The following is a 22499-nucleotide window of genomic DNA, read 5'->3' as shown; positions in this document are numbered from 1 at the left end:
TTGACGAAGGAACCAGAGGTCAAAGGATCTCTCTCTGTCTCCCTCTTTCTTTTTGTAACTCCCTCTGACTTTTAAGGAAAGGGTTTTTTGTTTGTTTCTTTTAGTGAGACAATTTTTTTCTAGAAAAAAATAAAAAAAAAAAGTAACCTGAAGTTTAAAAAGTGTATCTCTTCTAACACCTTGCATAAATCTGCTGAATTCCCTAAAGAATCAAAAATTCTAATCTATTTTTCATTTACTCCACATTCTTAAAAGAATTATTACTATGGTTATTTTAATCAGAGAACTTACCTGAACACCTTTTAAATACAGCCCACTGTCTGCTGGCAGAGCCGTACAGAAGCTGGTACCTCTGTTGTGTTCTAAGGGAAGGGCTTTGTCTCTCTCCTCCCTGCCCACCTCCTCTCTCTGCTCTGGCCTATCGCTGTTCTCTCTGTATCTTTATGTCTGCATCTCCGGGCATCTCTTCGCGTTTTGTGTTTCATTTCTCTCCCTTCAAGTGGCAACTCTGTCCTGCCTCATTCTCCCGTGTGTCAATCTTCTCACCTCGGGAAGGTCAGCTGTTACCACGTTTTGTCAGAAATGTTTCTTCTGTAAGACCTGCATCTCTGCATGCCCGGATAGTAGGGCTTGCGACTTAGCGACGCTCAGTTACACAGTTTGCTATCTGACATACTTCATAATTCTGCCCCTCCAGAAACTACTAAGATTTTTGTTTATGCTGTGACATCAAGATTTTGTGTATTTCATCAATACTACAGATATTTCATATCCCTTCTCCCTTTGCTCCCTTAAGCTCAAATTCCTTGTCATGAAATCAATACAACTCAATAACAGCTAACAGGCTCGAGAGCAGAAGCCACGTGTTCCACACAAGACTATTTACAATGAAGTCAAATCCTATTGTGTATCGTAGTTGAAAATTTTGTTATCTAAATGTCATAAGCAAACAAGAAATTTAAGTCTCAGAAGTTTTGCTTTCTTGGCCTCAGTCAGATGTTACACAATAAATCTGCATTTCTTTACCTTTTGGTATAAACTCATTTCGCCCCACTGCAAAAATTCAGAAAGCCTAAGGCAAACCAACCAGGACAGCTTTTCCTGTTCTTTAACTTGCATGAACGACTATTGCCGAGAGCACTGAAGAGAGCAGACATTGACAAATCAAGGAATTTGAAGCTGTGTTGAGAAACTGCTTCATGACAGACCAGGGCCTTGCCTGCCCCATGTACTGCACATCGTCTCCTGTGAGGCATCATCCGGGTACCCTGTCACTCCTCTTTAATAGATGCTGCGTTCATCATCAGGGGAAAAAATTCCTACCATTGCATTTTGCCACACTCATATTTTTTCTTTAAAGTCAAAGTCCGTTTTCTTTCCCTAACACGTCCTCACACACCCGGTGTAGCCGGCCTGTCGGCCCTGCCGCTGGGCCTCACAGCTGTGTCTGCCTCTGTGTAGAGCTGTGTGTGTTTGGGCCGGCACGGCATCTCTCGGCTATCGCGTCACTTGCAGACTTCAGCGTTCTGGGTGGTTTTTTCCCCTTCTCCTTTAAACACTGTTTATCAGATAGAATGCAGATAGAATTATAGGTAACACAATTTTTATTTATACGTGCTTTATCATGCTTGCCTTCAACTGTTGTTTGAGCATCAGACCAATGATTGGAACATATTATTTGCAATGGATAAACTTTAATTTTATCAAACATATTGAAAGAGAGAGTTCAGTTCTCAAACTTTGTTAATTCACAAAGCTCGTAGGTGGCAGAAGTAAGATTCTCAATGAGAACCAATGACTTAAAATTGGTTTGTATTCATATTTAAAAGGCTGTCTGTGGAATACAGTTATTGAAACATAATGTAGAGTAATAATCAACTATACTATTAAAGTTTTTACCTACTACACTAATTGGTAAGTATTATATAATATTAGAAGACAGTTTAAAAATAACTGTGAGTGCACTAGATTAAGAACTTATTCAATTAACCATTTTTTAAAAGATGCATTTATTTAATTATTTATTCCAAGGCAGAGTTACAGAAATGGGGGAGACAGAGAGGGTTTCTAGCTGGTTCCTTCTTCAAGTGGTTTCAAAGGCCAGGGCAAGGAGCTTCAGCCACACCTCCTCTGGGCATGCAGTGGCCCGCGTGCTGGGGCCGTCCTTTACTGCTTTCACAGGCGTATTAGCAGCAATCTAGGCCAGATGTGGAGCGCTGGAACTCAAACTGGCATCTATATAAGATGGTGGTGTCACAGGTAGTGGCTTAACCTGATACGCCACAATGTAAATTAGTAAAGTATGTTCTTTGCCTAACTATTAGATCCCAATAAACAAGACGTGCATCTAAAAGGTCTCTCTTGCCGCAGTTGAAAATTGATATTTATGAGAAAAGTAGTGATATATTTTGTCTGTGATTCATGATGCAATATTCTAAGAAATTTGCAGAAGATAAACTGCCCATCCTTAACAAAAAATACAACACACACAAAAGCTACTGTCACTGTTTGTATTATATAAACTACGTGAGAAATACTGTGTACGTGTGTCATATTATCTAATAGCAACAGAAATCTCTGAAGTTCATGGAATCTTAGATGTATTTTTTCTTTTCTAATGTCCTTGTTATTTCTAAAATGAGTGAGTTTTCAGAGATGAAATATGATTGGCAGAGATGAATGATGTTTACAAAGAGAGAGAAGAAACTGAACATCACAGGAGAAAGCAGAAAAGCCTTTTGAAGGAGCTAGCAGAGACAGAAGAGGAATGCCAGAAAGCTCCTCGCAGCCAAGACGACTCTACGAATGCAGTGTGAACCAAGTCCTAAGGTGAAGTCGGCGCTCAGGGGTCGAGCAACGCCAAGAGAGGGGCTGCCCATCTGTCCTTCTCGGCCAGCGTTCTGCTTCCTCACCGACAGACAACCTGCCCTTAGGTTCTGCAATATCATTCCACCGTAGAAAAATCTCTAGATTCAAGTAAAGGACCATAGCCAAACTGTTACACGCTTTATGGAATCAAATTTCTTCATTTGAAAACCAACTCCAGCTTTCCATTTTTACGTTTCTTGATTTGCATGTCCTATTAGTATATAAACCGGTATTGTACATTAATGCCAATGCCAGCTGATTAACACTGGGTTTTCAATTCCAAATGGAGTTTCAGCAACTAACACTGGTTATGGATCATCTATTTATTGATTTTTTTAAAGCTTTATTTATTTACTTGAAAGAGTCACAGACACAGAGAGAGAAAGAGGGAGAGAGAGAGAGAGAGAAGTCTTCCATCTCCTGGTTCATTCTCCAGATGTCCACAATGGCCTGAGTTTGAAGCCAGGAGCCTGGCGCTTCTTGCACGAGGATGCAGGGGCCCAAGGTCTTGAGCCATCATCTGCTGCTTTTCCTAACCATAAGCATAGAGCTACATCAGAAGTGGGGCAGCTGGGACTCCAACAAATGCCTATGTGGAATATCAAAGCCATAGGTAGCAATTTTACCTACTGTGCCACACTGCTGGTGCCTACGGGTTTGAACAGATACTAACATTGGGGCAGGCATTGTGGCTGAGCAGATAAAGCCACTACTTGGGTAGCTAGCATTCCTCATCCCAGTTTGTGTCCTGGCAGCTCCACGTCTGATCCAGCTCCTTGCTAACAGGACTGGTACCAAAAGACAGCCCAAGCGTTTGATCCCTGGACATGGAACCTGGCTTCACCCTGACCCCGCACTGGCTGTGGTGGCCATTTTGGGAATGATCCAAAGGACCGAAGAGCTCTGTCTCTAATTCTGACTTGCAAAACAAACAAAAAATTTTAAAAGAGGCTAAAGATGAAGTGTCCGAATGTTTTCTTCTAAGGTTTGGGAAGGATGAATTACTAAGTTTAAATTGTTGATAGTAAATCTGATCATAAATTGGAGTGAATTGAACAATACATATGTGAACTATGTTGGAAATGATCAAAAAAATCAAATTACTTTTTAAAACATTTTTACATAAAGAAAGCATAAACTGGTAAAACCAAAAGTTAGTATTGGTTTAGGTCCTTCAGCTTCAGGCATACAGCCTCGTATGTTTTTGAAACATTTGAAATAATGAGAATTAATGATAGCAAGAAATTATGCCTATCCTAAAATACTGGTCAGAATAAAAGAAAAGAAGATTTAATTAATGTAATAAAGTATTTAATAAGTACACAAAAAGCCATTTTTTACTAAAGTAGTAAAAAAATAACAGTAATTCTGTCAGACACAAAAGAAAGTGATTCTTGGGTTAGATCATTGTGAAAGAAGCTTTTTTAAAAACCACAAAAGACTGTTGAAAAACTGCAAAAGAATTTATCCCATACACATAAAATAACACCGAGCAGGAGAGAGGAATTCAGTCATCTTAGCAGGTATCACTAAAAGATGTCTCAATAAACATATCAAGAAAAGATTTCTCAAAATAAAATGTCAACAATAAAATCACTTAATATATGCTTACCAGAGGTGAAATTTTATGTACCTGTCATTACATGAAAACGTATATAACAAAACAATATTCAATAAGACTACTAAAATATACCAAATATTTGCTCAGCATGCCCTATGTGATGGGCTTGAAAATAGGGTTATTCTACATAAAATACTCAGAGGAAGGTAGGCATGGTATTAATGCTCCTTGTATTGGATAAAAACATTCCACACTTAAGAGTTTATATCCATCTTTGACTCCAATGATCATTTCATGTTTTTTTCCTGAAAATTCTAGAAATGCATGCGGAATATCACAAAGAAAAATTTTCAATTAACATACCCAACTTTTTGGTAAAAGTAGAAAAAGAATGTACAAAAATATAGCTGATTTTCAAATGTTATAATTAAAGTCAGTTTGCCAAATGTGCAAATTTTGAGTTTAGTTTTTAAACTCATTCTAAGACTTCGAAAAAATAATTTCACATTTCTAAGAGAAAATATAAAATATTAGTCCTTTCTTGGGATTATAATTATACAGTATAGTTTAATCATACACAATTCATTCTTTAAATGATGTAATAAAATTTGAAATGAAGGCGCAGCCTGATAGCCTATGGGTGAATCCTTGCCTTACATGTGCCAGGATCCCATATGGGCTCCGTTCTTATTCTGGCTGCTCCACTTCCCTTCCAGATCCTGCTTGTGGCCTGGGAAAGCAGTGGAGGGCAGCCCAAGGCCTTGGTACCCTGCACCAGCATGGGAGACCTGGAAGAAGCTCCTGTCTTCGAATTGGCTCAGCTCTGGCCATTGTGGCCACTTGGGGAGCGAACCAGCTGACAGTAGATCTGTCTCTATGTATCTCCTTCTCGCCCTTAAGGACCACACCAACCTCGAGGATGGCCCTCCATGGACGGCTCTCTCTCACCTCAAAGGTAAACCATTGTGTATGTAGATCTGTCAATGTGTCTTCCTGTTGCTTAACATTTAAAAATACGCATACTATAAGGAAAAGCTGATAAAGAAAGTTTACATGTGTGTCATGGGATACTAGTCAGCATGAAAAACAGAAAGTAAGTCCTGTGCTTTGCAGCAGCATAGATGAACACAGCATTTTTCATGCTAAGTCAAATCAACCAGAAAGACAGCCATCAGCCCATCTCCCCATTCGCTGGAATCTGAAGTACCTGGCCTTACGGAAACTAGAGATGAGGAGCTGTGAGATGTGGAGAGATGCAGAGCAAGTGGAGGCTGGGGCCAGGCCAGCCAACAGGTGCACGTCCCAGCTGGAGAGGGAATGCGTGCTGGGGTCCTGCTTCACGCACTTGTCCCTGCTCATCACAGCACTCATTAAACACAGCGGGACTTGAGGGGAAATCGTTAGGAATCCTCGCAGTCTTGACTTGGCCCTTTCTGACGTTTTAGTGTTCTAAAAATTCTCTAAAGGACCCTCATATCACTTTAGTTACTGTACACTATTTTATCCAGTATTTATAGATGTGGTTGCATCACCAGCACACTCAATTCTTTAGGAAGGGACTAATTTTTAACTTCTATTCTTTCATGATTTTATGAAATAGGAGATTTCAAAACTTTCATAGAAAGTGGAATAAACAGGTAAGTTTATTTTAGAGCAAAACTATGCATAGTATGAATTCCTCATAAACTTTTTGAGGTCTTCTTATTTGTATATATAGGCAATGTTTATGCTAAAATTTTATGTAACGTGTCAGAGAAAGTGCCACACAAGTGTTAACTAGAAACAAGCTGTTAAAAATTAAAAAATGTTCATCTAAAAATAAAACTTGTATTTGGAGGGGCAGGGGACAGAGGAATGAAAGTTGTGTAACTGTTAATAAGAGTGGTGATTAAAAAAAAAGGTGCGAGAAGATGGAAATAAATGCCACTGCTCTGAAGTTTTCTTCCTGAAGCCGAAGGGAATAGTGACATGTCTTTAGGAGGAAATACTCGTTTTAATTGGATGTGGCACTGTATTATTTCTGGCAAGTTATTCCTGTATGTTTCCCGAGAAAAAAGAGAGTATCCATTACTAGGATACTTGGAACTTCTGAATCAGTAGGAAAAAATGGAATAAATAAAACATAGGTCAAAGTATAAAGAATCTGAGAAGTGTGTAATGTAAAAGGAAAACTATTCTAGCCGTCATTTTACAAGCACAAGGTAAATCAATCACTTCATTTATAAGTGAAAGAATTGTCAAGTTCAATTACAATGTAAAGATCAGGTCAGATGTTTACCCTGGTAAGTAAAATATTTCTTTTTTATTTCATTCTATTTTTCTTAAGATTTTAATTTCTTCATAACAGAACAGAAGCTGGTGATTAGAACTGGATTGCTTGCCCCTCTCTTTACATTTCGTTGCAATCTGAAATGTTTCCATCCCTGAAGAGCCGACATTCTTATAGATCACATGCTCAAGCCAAAACATGTAGCTTGAGCCTTTTTTGGGAAAATAAACCTCATCTATCCACCACAGCCACTCTGCTTCCTGTCATCACGCCACTTTGCCTGGGTGTAGAGAGTCACGTTATGGAGTGTGAATCAGTGCAGCCACTGTGGAAAACAAGAGGCAAGCTTCCTTAAATTCTGGAAATAGAACTTCGACATGATACAGCAATTCCATTTCTGGGCGTATACCTGAAACCATGAAACAAGTTTGTCAAAGAGATACCCAAATCACCATGTTTACTGTAGCACTGTAAAACAACCAAGATGTAAATTCAACCAGGATATCCATCATCAGAGGAGTAAATTCAGAGAGTGTGGTATTCATACACAATGAAACACTACTCAGCCATAACAAGTAACGAAATTCTAGCTCATGCCAGAAAATAGGTGGAAGTGGAAGATGCCATGTCAAGGAAAATAGAACAAGCACAGACCAACAGACAGCGCCTGTTCTCCCGCATAAATAGGAGCTGAAGGAATAATTAGACCACGGAGTGTTGATTAGCACAGGTTTGGAGGCTGTGAGTGGGAGAGACAGAGGAAGTTCCGATTGGGAAGAAATCAAGCTTGTTCATAATAAGTGAAGCTGTGTGTGATTCACTGGTTTTGACAAATATATTAATGTAAGATGGTAAGAGCAGAGGAAGCTGTGTGTGGGTGCACGGGAACTGTTTGTATTACCTCACAATTTGTGTTTAGTAAATTTAAAACTATCCTGAAATAATTTGTTTTTTATTTTTTTACAAAGATATGGGTGCTCTGTATAATAGTGCCATTGTGGATAGGAAACTATGAGTATACTTATAAAAGTTCATGAAAAATGGAATGCAAAAATGAGTGTATTTTAGCCAAAAATTTTAAAATTCATTCATCTGGAATCAGTATCTACTTCCTTGAACTTCGTAAAGACCCCTCTTATGCATGGATGTCAAAATTGTTGCATCTCAGTAATTTTTTATTTCATTTTCCATGAATTTTTGAACCACTTTATACATTTGTCCTTTTACATAAATGAAGATAGTAACAGGGATACGAAAGGTTAAAACAAAGTCTGCATAATTCCTTATTAGGGTTTTGGGGAAAGCTACGCCACAGATCCTGGATCGTACGCTAATGGGAAGTGGGGTTGGAGACCAACAGCAACAAGAATTTTAGGGGAAGAAAGAAGACAAGATTGACCGCTGACCACCCTAACCATCAAAAACCCTGACTACACACCTGCAGGAGAAATGGTCATAACGCAAAATAGAGGGCTAAGTGGATCAAGCTGAGAACGGTTGATGAAATCACCAGCAAGCACTGTTTGCATTAGAACTGTAAACACATAAGCACATCATGTCCTCTGTGCCTTAGCACCTTTTGAAAGACAATCTGTCTTTGAGAGAAAACTAACAGGAACAAAATAAACTTGAAGCTAAATCAGGAATTCTAGAAGCATGGAAAGAAGATTCAGTGGATGAGGGACCCGAAGACCTGTGAGGTGAGCAGTGCGTATGCTGAGACCCTGTGTTGACTGCTTCATGGGACACAGAAGATGGAGCCACGACTGTCCTAGCTCAGTCTGCGCTTCAGTAAAGGAAAGGTCCTTCAACAAAGCGCTGAATATAGGACCAGCATCAGAAGGGAGCGCAATTTGCCTTTCAAGTGCTTGAACTTGATGTGTGAGAGATGTAATACTTATGCTGGCATCATGAAGAAAGAGTACAATTACCTTGCATTTGAAATGGAGGAGGGAGAGAATGAAGAGACACACAGAATACATCCACTTCCTTTGGGCAACGGAGTGATGGAGTGACGCCCCTGACTGTGCAATTATATGTATGTTTCCTTCCTCCCTCTCCCTCTCTCCCTCCCTCTCCCTCCCTCCCTCCCTCTCTCTCCCTCCCTCTCTCTCTCTCTCCCTCCCTCCCTCTCCCTCCACAGTTTGTGGTGGTTTTTTTTTGGGGGGGGAGGTGGTAAGGAAGGTAGAAACAGGAGCACGTGCATGTGTACACAGGGCAAAAACAAGACAAAACAAAGTGTCAAAGTCTCCTCCAGAGAGGTAGAAAGCAGAAGGAAGTGATGGTAATGAGGGTTCTCTCTCAAGGTACCTTGTTTGACAGACCTGACTTAGGAAACTCGTAAATATTTTACAACAAAAATCTCAAAGAAGAAGTTGGAACACGTCAATATTAATTACAGTGAAAACATCTTCAACAACTTAGACTATTTCTAAAACAAAAATATTTCAATTTGAGACTGAAAATTGTAGAATCAATTGAAAGAAGAAAAAAAACACTCCTAAAAATTGCATTGTTGGGGTCATATGTCACTCCTCATTAAAATGAAAAAAGATGGAAGAAAAATCCTGAATTCCAGGTCTGGCATGGGAAATGTACAAGATAAGCCCTAAATAATTAAATTCATCACAATGAGGAGAGAAAGTGCTTTGAACACCTGTTAAAAACATAAATGATGCAAACTGGGGCATCTGCTGCTATCCAAACACCAAAAAGATCAGTGTCTGCAGCTGATTTACCTGCATCAAACACACAGAACTACACTTTCACTGAAGATACTCCAAAGGAAGGCTCCTGGCTCGCGTCTGGCTCAGCCCTGGCCACTGCAGCCATTCGGGTAGTGAACCAGTAGACGCAAGACCATTCTCAGTCCCTCCCTCTCTCTGTAACTGTGCCTTTCACATGATAAAATACATCCTTAAAAAATAACTGTCTCTCTGGCATTCTATTAGAGTGCAAGTAAATGGACTTTAGCAAAAAAGTAAGTATTTCAGGGCAATTCTCTGGCTCTGAAGACTTTTTTGTTTTATTTTGGTTTTAGTAAGAGAACATTAGCTTATCAAGTTCAAGAATCAATTTAGAAAACCACTACTTTGCAGTACTTATGAAATAAAGCATCTAAAAATGATCCTCAAAGGATACGAGGGCTGTTAGAAAGCTGTTGGCCATCGTCTGTATTGTGTTTACATTTTATGAGTTGTAAGGATCAGACCGGCAGCATTTGGATCCTGTAATCCATTGGACAGTTGAGCCATGTTTTCCCCTTCCAATGTGATTCTGTACTACAGACATACTATCTCTCAGGGAATGTGCTCTTGGCAAAAAAGAATATCTTCCAATTTGCAAATAAATGGTTAACATGGCATGTAGGCGTCTGTGAATATATCAGATAAAGTCACCAGGATGCTTTCCAACAAATCCAGAACTGGGAAAATTCACAACCAAAGACCTAGTATTTTAAAGTGAGGGATGAATAGCATCAAAAGAGGAAGACACAAAAACTAGCATTTCAGAACTTTTATAAGGAAAAGTAAGAGAATATTTACATTGGGTAAGAGTGCTATAAAACTTGTCAAACACGCAGTGCAGGCACAACCACTATACAACTGCCTGAAGTCAGAGACCCACCTTAACTCAGCAGTACGCAAGCCCTACAATTGTATGCTGAGACTAAATTAAACTCTGCTTTCAAATAATTTGCAAATTTTTCTGTAAATGAAGGCAAAAGTTAGTAACCATGAAACAAACATAGACCCAAACCAATCTTGACTTTGCGGTTGGAAAAGGAAACATTCTTAACCCGAGTGTTTTTATTCACTGAGTACCAGGTGCCTCCATTTAACGCAAGTGGTTGCAAACAGGGCTGGACAAAACAGGGGCTTTAATGTATATATAAATTTAATGCAGCTTGCTCAATAAAAAATACAGTAGCCATGCAGCAGAGGAAACAACAAATGAATGGAGTAGACATTATGTTCATGTGTCTATTCCACGCATTTCAAGGCGGGAATTACCTGGGCATAGTACAGAGGTTATGCCAATGGTCTGAGAACCGTAACCCCAGCTCACTGCAGAGTAAGAACGCAGTGCAGGGGACTTGGCCCTGTTAGTCTAAGTATCGCCACCAGCATTTGGTACCTTTGGATGATGGGCAGCCATGAAAAAAAGAAAAGCCTTGATACATAAATGACTGCATGCAGGGGTTCTGGATGAAGACACCTGTACGGTTGGGACCAAAACCGCCCTTGAGTTGTTCAACGGGCAAAGGACATTTGACCTTGTCCTTCAAGCTTTCTTATTTTCATCCCCTCAATCAAGTTTGGTTCGTTCGTTTTCCCCAGTATGATGATGTTCCAAACAGGGCTACAACATTGTGTAGAAGCACCTGGAAAAAAAAAATACTGCTGCTGTAACGAACAGAAATAAATTCGGTATTTCGAACATTTTAAATATGAACTCCACCAACGAGGGAGTCGTAACATTTTCAATTTACATGCATCTTTTCCTAAATTAGAAATAGCCTTAGCTACCAGTAGAACTTAACATTCCTCTTTTCTCCACGATTCTTATAAAATAAGACACTATTTTTTAAATTACAAGATCTTTACGATGGAGTCTACCGATTTAAAATATCTTGCGTCCCTACAGGAGGACAAAGTTCTCCATTATCTCGTGTTTACAAGTTGAGAGTCTCAGCCCAGTCGCCTCGGGCAGCCACCGGCTCCTCCATCCCCAGATGACCAAACGTCCCAAGTCAAGAGTGGCCCCGGTCACCTGAGCGCACCACCAACCCGCGCGCCGGGGCGCTCTCCGTGGCTTCTTCCCCTGAGGACGCGCGGGCAGGCGGCCTCGCCTGACTGCTCCATCTCCAGCAGCAGGAGGATTAGACACATGCGCACCATCGGTCTCTTTGTGTGCACCAGGAAGCGCTTGGCGTGGCCTCGCACTTGATAGCGGTCAAAGACCTGGAGCTGCCGCGTGCGCTTCGGGAGAGAGATGCGTAGTAAACACGGCCCTTGACACAACAGCGCCGAGTCGCTCCCGCTTCCTTAAGCCCCGGAAGCCTCCCCTCCACCCTTCAACCTCCACCCCAGCCTCTGAGCCCACCTGGGTCATGGAACCTAACAGCCCCGGAACGAGGAGCCCCGTCCTCGGGAATCCCGCACAGGGCAGCGCGGTGCGGGCAGCTGGGCGCGCGGCCGGCGGGGGCAAGGCGGCCGCCCTCTCGCGCCCACAGTGAGGGAGCGCGTCCCGCGAGCATCCTCCAGCCCAGCCGCCCCGCGGCCCGGGGGGAGGGAGCCGGGCGCGCATCTGCCCGCCCCCGCCGGCCCCCTCCCGCCGCCTCCCCCGCCCCCGCGCCGGGGAGCCGCGGCCGTGCGCTCCGGCCAGCCGTGCGCCGCCGAGCCGGCCGCCTGCCCGTGGCTGCTGCCGGGGGCGGCGCGGAGGGGGCGCTCGCCGCGGGGGCGGAGGGAGGACCGGAACGCGGCGGGCTGCGCGCCTCGCGGCGCCGGGCCCGGCTCCCCGCGCGCGGCGGCCCTGCCACCGAGCCCGCGTCCCCGCGCGCGGGAGCTCGAGAGCGCCGGGCGGCGGCGGGCTGCATGCGCGGACTCGGCGGCCCGCGGCGGCTGTGGACTCCGGGCAGCGGCTCGCGCAGCGGACGAGCCCTAACGCGCCGGCCATGGCCTCCAACTTTAACGACATAGTCAAGCAGGGCTACGTGAAAATACGCAGCAGGAAGCTGGGGGTGAGTTGCTCGCTCGGCTCGCTCCTTTCCCCGCGCTCCTCCCGCGGCGCGGCGGACTGCCGGGGTGGGGGGCGGGGAGAGGTGACCCGCACGGGCACCGGCGCGGGAGAGGGACCCGGCCCTCCTGCCCGCAGCCCGCTTGTTGCTTGCGGGGCCCTCGGACCCGGCTGGGGGCTCGGGCTGTGCCGAGGTTTCCATTCAGTGAAGTGTGCGGGGCTGGGCAGTTACCACACGAAGTCCAGCGGAGGAACCGAGTCTTGGGTTCCAAAAAGGGATGTGTCTCGGGGGAGATTTCCACAGGAGACCATGCACCATGGTTCTCGAAAGAGTGTGCCTCTCGGCTAGCACCGCTCTGTGTGAGGCGCTCTGGTGTGTGTGTGTGTGTGTGTGTGTGTGTGTGTGTGTGTGAGAGAGAGAGAGAGAGAGAGAGAGAGAGACAGACAGACAGAGACAGACAGACACTATGCTCTGGTTCCCGCATCCCAAGCCCATTTAGAAATTATCTTTGGATGCCCTCCCAGGGCCGCGCGTCTCTTGTCTCTGCCTGCTGGAGCCCACGAGTTTAATGCGCTCTGAACTGTTGCCCTCCCAGGCTCCCCAGGCCTACGTGTACACCTGCACCCTCATGCAGGCAGGTGTGCCTCCTCTCACCTGCCCGGACGTAGGGCAGGAGTCCACAAAGTTGGTGCGACCTCTCCGGACTTTTCTTATTCATAGATGCTCGCCAGTCTTAGGAAATGAGAAGTGTACACACACACACACACACACACACACACACACACTGGTTGAGGGGTGGGTGGAAAGGTTCAAACTTGTCTGCCTGATAAGTGGAGGGATGCGCAGGCTGATGTGGAAGGCATGGGTGTGGATGGGCGAGGCGGCTCCAGGGCAGACAGCTGCTCCCCCTGGACTGAAGTCCCAGGCTCCCCGGGGAGCGCGAGGGCAGGACGTAACCTGGGCTCCTTCTGTCTGGTAGGAGGTGTCCGTTTTCTGGATTCCTGGCATTTCCTGTCCTTCGCTGGTTTCAAAGTTCCTGTTCTGCCAAGCCCATGAATCCTGGGACAAAGCTCCCTGGAGGTAGAGCGTTCTCTGCCGTGCCTCTCCCCCACCCCCCATGGATGGCAAACCCTAACTGTGGGAAAGCAAGGGAAAGGGAGACAACTTCCCTGGTTTTCGGAGAAAGGGGAGGAAACAGAAAAGAGAAGAAATGGACCATTAGTGAGCTAAGGTACGGGTGACTCGGTCAGAGGTGGCTCGGAGGGGAGTCGGCAGGTGTCCTGGACAGCTGGCCGGAAGGCTGCGCCTCCAAGGCTGCCGCGGCTGAGTGTCACTCTGGAGGAGGGCTGTGTACCCCAGGGCCCTCCAGCTCCCCAGCAGGGCTTTGGAAGAAGTGAGAAGCTTCTACCCACAAAGCCTGCCTCCCCCGCCAGCCTCGCGCTTCCTTGCTAGCCACGCGTTCCTTGGGCCGGGAGAGAAAGCCATGCTGTCAGCCACAGCCAGGTTTCAAGAGATTAGGCTCGGAGGACGCGCGCCTGGTTGGGTTCCAGGGAGGTGAGGAGCCAGCCCTGTGGGAAGCTGCGGTTACCCCTGGGGCTGAGGGCTTCTGGTAGGCGCAGGGCTCTGACGGGCCATCTGCACCGCTGTTAGCCAGGAAGCGGGTGCCGACCTCATGCTGGAGCTGTAGGTCATCTCGCAAACATGACCTTTGAAGCCTTCCGCTGTGGTTCGGTGCCTGCAGGTCACTGCCTCCAGGCACTCTGGGTGAGATCACTGTTGTGTCTGACACCTCAGACTGCGTAGCCAATGAATGAGCTCGTGCGTCTGTCTTGGCAGAGCCACCAGGCGCAGAAACACGGATCCCACAGCTCAGAGAATCCCCTTCGCGCGCACTTGGCCCTGGACTCCCACGGGATTCTTTCCCATCTGGGCTTTCCAGGATCTGTAACCCAGTTGCAGGATAGCTGCCCAGGAAGAACCTGGCACGCTGCTGGCGTGCCGATGGTCTGAGTAACCTTTCAAGTGTCATTTGAGCGCGTCATTTCTGTCAGTGCAGACACCCAGGTGGCTTTCTTACCCACTCTCTCCACTTCACCGAGGAGAGCCAGGCCTTTGGAAGGGCAGGTGGCCTTCACAGGAGACCAGCGGTTACACTCATGTGATTCCGGCTCCCACCCCCTTCCTGTCTGCGATAAAGTTGAAAGTTGGAAGAGCTTTTTTGTTTGAATGTCAAATCAAATAGTAAATCCATCCTATTGGATTTTGAAAACCTCAAGGGCTTTTAAAATTCAGGCTGTTCAAGTTTGCAGAAGAGTTCATTCAGATAGTGAAGCTTCGCCAACCTGGTTCTAGAAAGCTGAAGTTGGGGGAATGCCGCATTTGATAAGAAAATTCTAGTAAGTATTGTGTGTAAAATTTGAAAAAAAAAGTGTGGTCCTACCCTAAGCGGTTACAACGGAGGTATGAGCAGAACTTAAGCGTTTTGTGTTCATGGTTCATTTTCTCTGCTCATGGGCCCCAAACTAGTAACTGTTCCAAGTAAGGTGCTACCTTTAACCCTTTAACCGCTGATGCTTGATGATGGTTGACTGGTGTATACCCAGCAGGACCTTTTGGAATGTCCACAGCGTTACTCTCATGGAGACCTCATAGGACAGTTCTTAGAATCGACAGACTCAGACTCTTAAGACACACAATTTGATAATATATCAAGGGAAAGATGTCTGGGTGTGAGGCCAGTTGCTCAGACATGATTATGGAGTGAAACATGGTTTATGGTGAGATGTTCTCATGGCCCCTTTCCTCTTCATAAACTAGAGTTCCTTGTGATGCTGGGTGACTGCGGGAAGCGCTCCTTGCTGAAGCCCTAGGCCAGCCCTTGCCAATGTGCTTCCTGTTTTACCTGGCCGAGAGGGCCCCTGACGTGTGTTGGAGAGCCCAGGGCATCCTGTCCAGCATAGTCCCTTAGCCAACCCTTTGGGCAAAGCAGAAATGCCCACATGACCTTCTATTGAGAAATAGAAAGACCCATTGACTTAATTTTGCCATTACTTTTTAGAAATATGTATCAACTCACTTTATTTTATAGGTCTATTATCAAAAACGTAATACCATGACTCATCATAATTTGCTTACCTTTTATACTAAATTTTCATTACGATGTATCTGTGTCTGTGAATATATTGTTCATCTTTTGTGGGACTTAGAAGCTCTTTCAGTTGCTTGTTTCTCTAGCCATCTTACCTGTTTTGGAATAGGCATTGTAATACACAGTGTCATGGCTACCAGCCTTTCTTCTTTTAAAGAAAATGGTATTGTAAGAACACTAGCAAATAAAACAAAAGCCCTGTTGCACAACCCTACTTATCTCCTACCGGATTACCTACTTTATTCAGATATGTAATAGATTTAATTTAGCATGCAAGGCATACATTGCAAAATATCCTGTCTGTTCTTGATTTGCAGCCAAACTAAGAATTCAATCAGCAAAACCATTAGTAACATAGTACCTTGCTTATTGACTTTATAAATTTATGTATATAAAAAAATGCAATCCAGGCTGATGACATATCAGTGTTTGTCGATAACATCACTGTAATACTTCTCAGTGCTATAATTTGACTTATTTTGAATTCAGGCTTCTCACTGTTGTTTTCAAGGAATTCCATTGAAATCTGTTAATGTGGATAGTCACATTATAACTGGTAAAATAGTGTTCTATATGGGCCTTTGATTTAGTTCTTACTCAAAAAACACATTCACGGGGATTTATACATTCAGTGATAATCAAATGAACATGGAGTACCTGTGGCTTATTACATGATGTATCCTGGAGCGCGCATGTGCGTATGGTGTACTCATGTGATAGGGCTATTTATAACAAATAACTCTTCATCAATGGAGTTTATAATATACTGAGCAAATAACTTTCATTTTACTCAAAGAACATACTTGAAATTTTTGGTGAGCTCTGACTTCATGAGTCTAATTTTTTTTTCAGTGTTCTCCATTCATTTCAGAACTCTAAGAATTCATCTGCCTCTTGTCCTCCCTCGAGCTTGGATTAAAACCTAAGACCCTTCCTTCCCTGGCTTACTCATGGTCAGTGCCCGTTGTGGGCACACCTGCCCCTACCACTCTTGGAAACATCCTTTCTCTGATGAAACTAGCTGTCCAGAAGAGAAGCTTATGAAGTCTTATCTTTTATAGGTGCTCATTAAATTAAATTTACCTTTGTGTATATAATTTTGCAGTGATTCTTAAAGCACTTTGCATTTTTTGTATAATTGTAAACTGTATTTGTATGACATACAAGACCAGTTTTCCAACAATTGGGTGCAACAAATACATTTCAAATAAAATTAGTTATTTACGTAATAGCTAAGATTATTCAAAGGTTTGATAAGAGATCTCAGGATTGCGAATTCCCCATTTGTAGGCCTGCCTTATTCACCCTAGAGTATTATGCATCCTCAACATTTCTTTCTGAAATGAATTCATAGCACTTACGTTCATTTATAATTTACCTGTCCCACATTGAGTATGCAGGTAGAATGTAGGAAAAATTCCAGGTACTGGAGTTGGATATTGTGTTCTAGATTTATATTCATGATGACTGTAACGTATATTTTAAACATGTTTACATACATATGCAACTTATTTTTGTATCTGTGCCTTATACTGGCTCTTGGACTCTTAGAATAGAAATAGGTCTTGTATAGCGACTGTCCAAAGCTTAGAGTGTGTTAAGGTATTGGCAACTGTACATCTGCATTTGCGTGTGTTTCCAGTGTGTGGAGGATCCTATCCAAGTTGATGAACGCTCTCCTCTTTGTTAAGTATGTATCTATGATCATATGAACTTGCTTGATGTTCTTTGGATTTTAAAAATTTATAATTCAATGGATTCCCTCTCTCCTCAAAGTAATCCTGTAGCAGATGCTCTATCCTGGTCAGTAGCCGTGAGTGCTGCAGGTCCGGGTGGGTTGACAGATGGCTGCTGGCAGGGTGAGCTCGGGCAGTGCGTTGCGGCTGGACGCTCCAGTCCTTGCGTGACCAGTGCTGTGCTGTGAGCCCTGTGGCTGCTGGGCACGGCGGCTGGACGCTCCAGTCCTTGCGTGACCAGTGCTGTGCTGTGAGCCCTGTGGCTGCTGGGCACGGCGGCTGGACGCTCCAGTCCTTGCGTGACCAGTGCTGTGCTGTGAGCCCTGTGGCTGCTGGGCACGGCGGCTGGACGCTCCAGTCCTTGCGTGACCAGTGCTGTGCTGTGAGCCCTGTGGCTGCTGGGCACAGTGACTGAACGCTTCAGTCTTTGCGCGTTATCTTACATCAGCTTTGCTGTAGGTACTGTAGGAATAAAACAAAAGTTAAAGTTATCTGCATTCCCACCATTTAGAGGAAATCGCTAGATTTTCAGTAATTTGAAGTGCTGGTTTTAAGGGAAAAGCAATTTTTGTCAAATGAGATAAAAGAAGTAAAAGAGACTGTACTACAACGTCATTAATCTTACCTCACATCAATCACTGTGCTTTCTCTTTAAGCTCTTGTGACTTTGTTCACAGAGCGTATAAATTCTAGAACGTTCTAATTCACATAAATACCTTCTAGTGTTTATTGGAAGATACAGAGCAGGACTGTCCTGTGAGGGATTTGTTTTTGTGTTGTAACACCATTGCTCAGTGAGAACATTGCATTTGTCAGTCAAATGGTATAGAATAAGAAACCATGTTACGAAAAGAACAGAAATTCTGTTAAACTTGTTTCCATGAGGGTTTGCTATTATTAGTGGTGGCTGTCATTTTTGAACAAGTACAAGAGATTTTGTCTATTTTTATTGAATTCATTGCAATAACACAATTGTTTTTCATTTTGAATTAACAAAAAAATTGCTTGGAGCACACATGGAAACTCAGTTTAATTTGAGAATTCAAAAGTAATCACACTGCATTTTGGGAGTGCTGTGTGTTTTATAGGATTTAAAGAATGTGTAGATATATTATCTTTCACAATTTTTCCAGTAGGATTTTGAAGATAAGTATGTCCATTTTATCCATTCTTTACACATATTCTCAAAAAAAATGAATCATAGTTATTGAGCCATAGGTTGCATGTATGTGTTTGTGTATACTTAAATTCAGGTTTAGTGCAATACTTATATATAATAGCTACCACTGTGCAACGCAGGTGCACAGGCAGAGACACCTATGTCAGATTTTCAAAGTCTTTTCTTACATTTGTGTATAGCTTTATTTCATTCAGCTTTTTAAAAAGATTTTATTTATTTTTATTGCAAAGTCAGATATACAGAAAGGAGGAGAGACAGAGAGAAAGATCTTCCATCCGATGATTCACTCTCTAAGCGGCCACAACGGCCGGTGCTGCGTCGACCTGAAGCCGGAAGCCTGGAGCTCTTCCGGGTCTCCCAAAGCTTTGGGTTCCCAAAAGCAGGTTCCCAAAGCTTTGGGTTGTCCTCCACTGCTTTCCCAGGCCATAAGCAGGGAGCTGGATGGGAAGTGGAGCTACCGGGACTAGAACTGGCAGCCACATGGGATCCCAGTGCATTCAAGGCGAGGACTTTAGCCACTAGGCCATTGTGTCAGGCCCTGTTTCATTCAGTTTTACAGTTTTTAGATTGCAGGTAGCAGTGTTACAATGGTAAGGGACTTGGGCATATTCCTAGTAGTGATCTGCTGTGCAGAGATTGCCACACTGAATGGAGTCCCTCTGACGCAGAGCCCTAACTCATATCATCTTTCCTTTCAACAAAGACCAAATTGCAAAATTTGGCTCACACTTTTGAGCAGAATTTCTCATTTTGGCATTATCTAAATTTGTGGAAAATTATCTTTTATTTAAAGTTATAGCATAAAAGATTGTTTAATTTAATGAAAAGCAGGTTTATTGAAAATAAACTGTGAATTAAAAACATACAAATCAAAATCCTGCAAATCCAAAGGGTGGTGTGGTGGCCACGCAGCCGCAGTGTGGGGAGCGCTGGGCTGCACCATCTGTTTGTGAAAGGCTGGCTGGTGTTCGTTTGTTTTATTACTTGCTGCTTTTTAAACACTTATTTATATTTGAGAGGAAATGAGACACAGAAGGATGCTGCGATGGGCGGGGCTGAAGCTGGGAGCTGGGGATTGAATCCAGGTCTCCCACGAGTGGCACAGCTGGCTGCTGCTTCCCAGGGTCTGCATTTGCAGGAAACAGCAGTTGGAAGTCAGAGCTGGACCTCAAGACCACTCCGTTTTCTTTAACCTCTGTGTGTTCATAACATGTAATCTTGACTACAAAATGTGTTTATTTACTGATCGGTAACCATACACAGTGTGCGGAGTGATCCGAACATGCTGTCTTGGACCCGGCGCCATTTCCTGCTCCCCCTTCCCCACAGCTGGCGAAATTCGCGCCATTCGGGTTATCCACCAATCAGATGTAACCTGGCGCTTTACCTGAGAATCCCACTCTCCAGGCTCTGGCCCCTCCTCCAAGTCGCCACCCACCTACCTGTGGCTCATCTCAGCCACTAGTCCGGGCTCCAGCACCCAGCCCACACACCCTTCCCTTCTCGGTCCCTCCTCTCCCCTTCTCACCTGGCTCTTCCCCGTCCTCCTCCATCCTGTCCCTTCCTCTGCTCAGCCGCCCTCCTGCCGCCGTGGTGTTCCTACCCTGCTGGAATGAAGATCTAATATCTCATGGTGTGTGTTGTGGCTGGCGGTAAACTAATCATGAAAGGAGGAGTCGGCTGCGGGAATTAGCTGCGCCGGAACAACGTAAGAACTGTAAGTGCATTTAAAACCTAACACACAGTAAATGTTTATCTTTCCTGATTACATAACAGATTCCTTCTGCCAAGACAATGTTCATAGCATGTCTTAATGGGATATGATGGAAGTTTTCATTGTATTATTACATGTACAATATTCTTTATTTGAAAAAGTAGATGAAATAATAGCCTAAAGCTGAAAAATTAGTATACATTCTCAAATCCTGTTTTTTAAAGAGTGGTTGTTAAGTACAATATTTATGTATTTATATAATTAGTAAATTTTCTTACATGCTATCCAAAAATGATAGCAAATTGTTTTTGCATATTTGAGTGTGCTTTGAAAAATTTTTTTTTGGGGGGGTTTAATTTACTAGCAAGTAAGACTACTTTTCTCTGACAGCTTGAAAGATGCTGGGTGAGACTAGAGATAGTATCTTTGTTGTTTTCTGATATTTTTATAGTGCTCATTACACTTTGAGTTTTAAGTATGAGCTGTGTCATGCGTTTTGAACAAATGCAAGCCTTATGCCAAACAACAGTGTTGAATTCAGCTCTAAGCCATTAGACCCACTAAGCATTACATATACTTTTCTATACGTTGAGATAATAACAGCTATTTAGAACTCTAAAGGCTACTTAAGGTTCCTTGGATTCTTGTTACTTCGCATAACTGTCCACAGTACCTAACGCTTTACATAAAAACAAAACATCACAACCTTGACCCCATACTGGAGGCGCCCACAGAGCTTTGTATGTGTGCTTCGGCTTTTGTTGTTGAATCGCTCTGGCTGGATTAGAGTCTGGATATGTTTAAGTTTAAGTGCTTTTAATGTGATGTTAGAGTTGATCACCATTACCATACAGTGACAGAAAGAAAAAGTGTGGGACGTGCTGCACCACTCCTAAGTTAGTGCGGAGGCTTCTGGATAGACTTTGTAGATGTAGTTCATTACTCGTCCAGCCAGCCATGTAACTGTAGTTTACCGATAATATGTAATGTCGTCCAGTTGAACATACAAACAAAAGGTATGCTAAAAATTCCTTTTAAGATAGAAAGATTCTTGAAACGGTGTGGTAAACATAAGCTAAGCTTTCTTACAGATTCCAGTCATGCGACTGATTCGTTTACCAGCAACATGGTAGTCCCAAGGAGATGTCTTGCTTCTAATTTGTGTGTTCTAACCTAAGCGATTGGAATGCCATGGGTGTTTACATTATATGGAAGACTCAGTGCGTTCTGAGGGATGCAGCAGTCATTTTCCTACTTGATGAGTCAGTGCTTTAGATTTTACTTTGAAGGTTTGCGATTCACGTTTGGCTTAGAATTCAAGAGGTAGGCTGGGAAACCCACATTAGATTAGCTAGGGTTAACATCTGGATCCTAATACCGGAGTCCTACTATTATATAACCCTGAGAGTCAAACAGTTGGGCTCCGCTTCTCAGCTTCCCTGTGGACGCTTTGTCCCGGCCATCTCGGCTCCCTGGTCAGTGAATAAGCAAACAGGAACTCTGACCACCTCTTCTCTTTGTCTGCATCCTGAAAAAACATAATCTGAACTCAGCATCACATTGTAGTCTTCAGAAAGTCTAGCTTCAAGCGTCTGCAGGCCAGCTGCTGTGGCAGAAAACCTTACTCCTGGTATCTAATAGATTTCTTAGGTTTTACCTTTTTTTTCTCTTTGTTTTATGCCTGAGGAAACAGGGCATAGAGGAATGGGTAGACGGAGGGGAGAGAATTGAGACTATAGGTGACACTTTCCTCCCAAGTTCACATGAATAGCATATACCTTTGTGTTTTACAAAGGAAGTGGTCAACCGAATAAGAAACTGTGAAAAAAATAAGCAAATTACGAATTGAGAATAATTGATTAAAATGTGCACAAAGTAGAAATATGTGCCTGATTGGGTGGGTAGTGGTAACTAAAGCACCAGGATAGAGGGGTATTCGTGAATCTAGGAAGTGGAGTTAAATTTTCATTCTCAGAATGACAAGCTTTCTAAGGCTGGTTAGAGAGTAGATTATAGTGAAACAGGATGTCTGTCAAGCAGCCTAGCTGGAAGTGACTTAGGTTTTAGCATCCTGGAAAAGCACTGAGAGGTCGTATGGGCTAGCCATGAATGAGAATCACTCTAATGGAAGTATTTTGCTTTGCTAGCTCTGGGAAGAAATTAGCTTTTCACCTGCTGCTGTTCACATTCAGAAGTCAGATGAAGGTGGTGTTTCCTACTGGAAATCGCTGGTGTTTTTCTTCTGGCTGCGTTGACATGCTTTTATATCTTTCACTTTTAGGA

The 22499-nt window shown here is 43.5% G+C and overlaps 1 protein-coding gene across 1 annotated transcript in view; it reads left to right on the top strand.

Annotated features, from left to right (window-relative positions):
* The first annotated feature begins 12187 nt into the window (after positions 1–12187).
* The window catches only part of DOK6 (docking protein 6), a 312711-nt gene continuing 302399 nt past the window's right edge, over positions 12188–22499 (top strand). The window contains exon 1 of the mRNA XM_004579438.4: positions 12188–12441. Coding sequence (XP_004579495.1) covers positions 12376–12441 — 66 coding nt within the window. The 5' untranslated portion in view covers positions 12188–12375. The remainder of the gene's footprint in view (positions 12442–22499) is intronic.

The sequence above is a fragment of the Ochotona princeps genome, chromosome 18, assembly GCF_030435755.1.
Source record: "Ochotona princeps isolate mOchPri1 chromosome 18, mOchPri1.hap1, whole genome shotgun sequence".
Taxonomy (NCBI): Eukaryota; Metazoa; Chordata; class Mammalia; order Lagomorpha; family Ochotonidae; genus Ochotona; species Ochotona princeps.
This window is presented reverse-complemented; position numbering and strand designations above follow the sequence as displayed.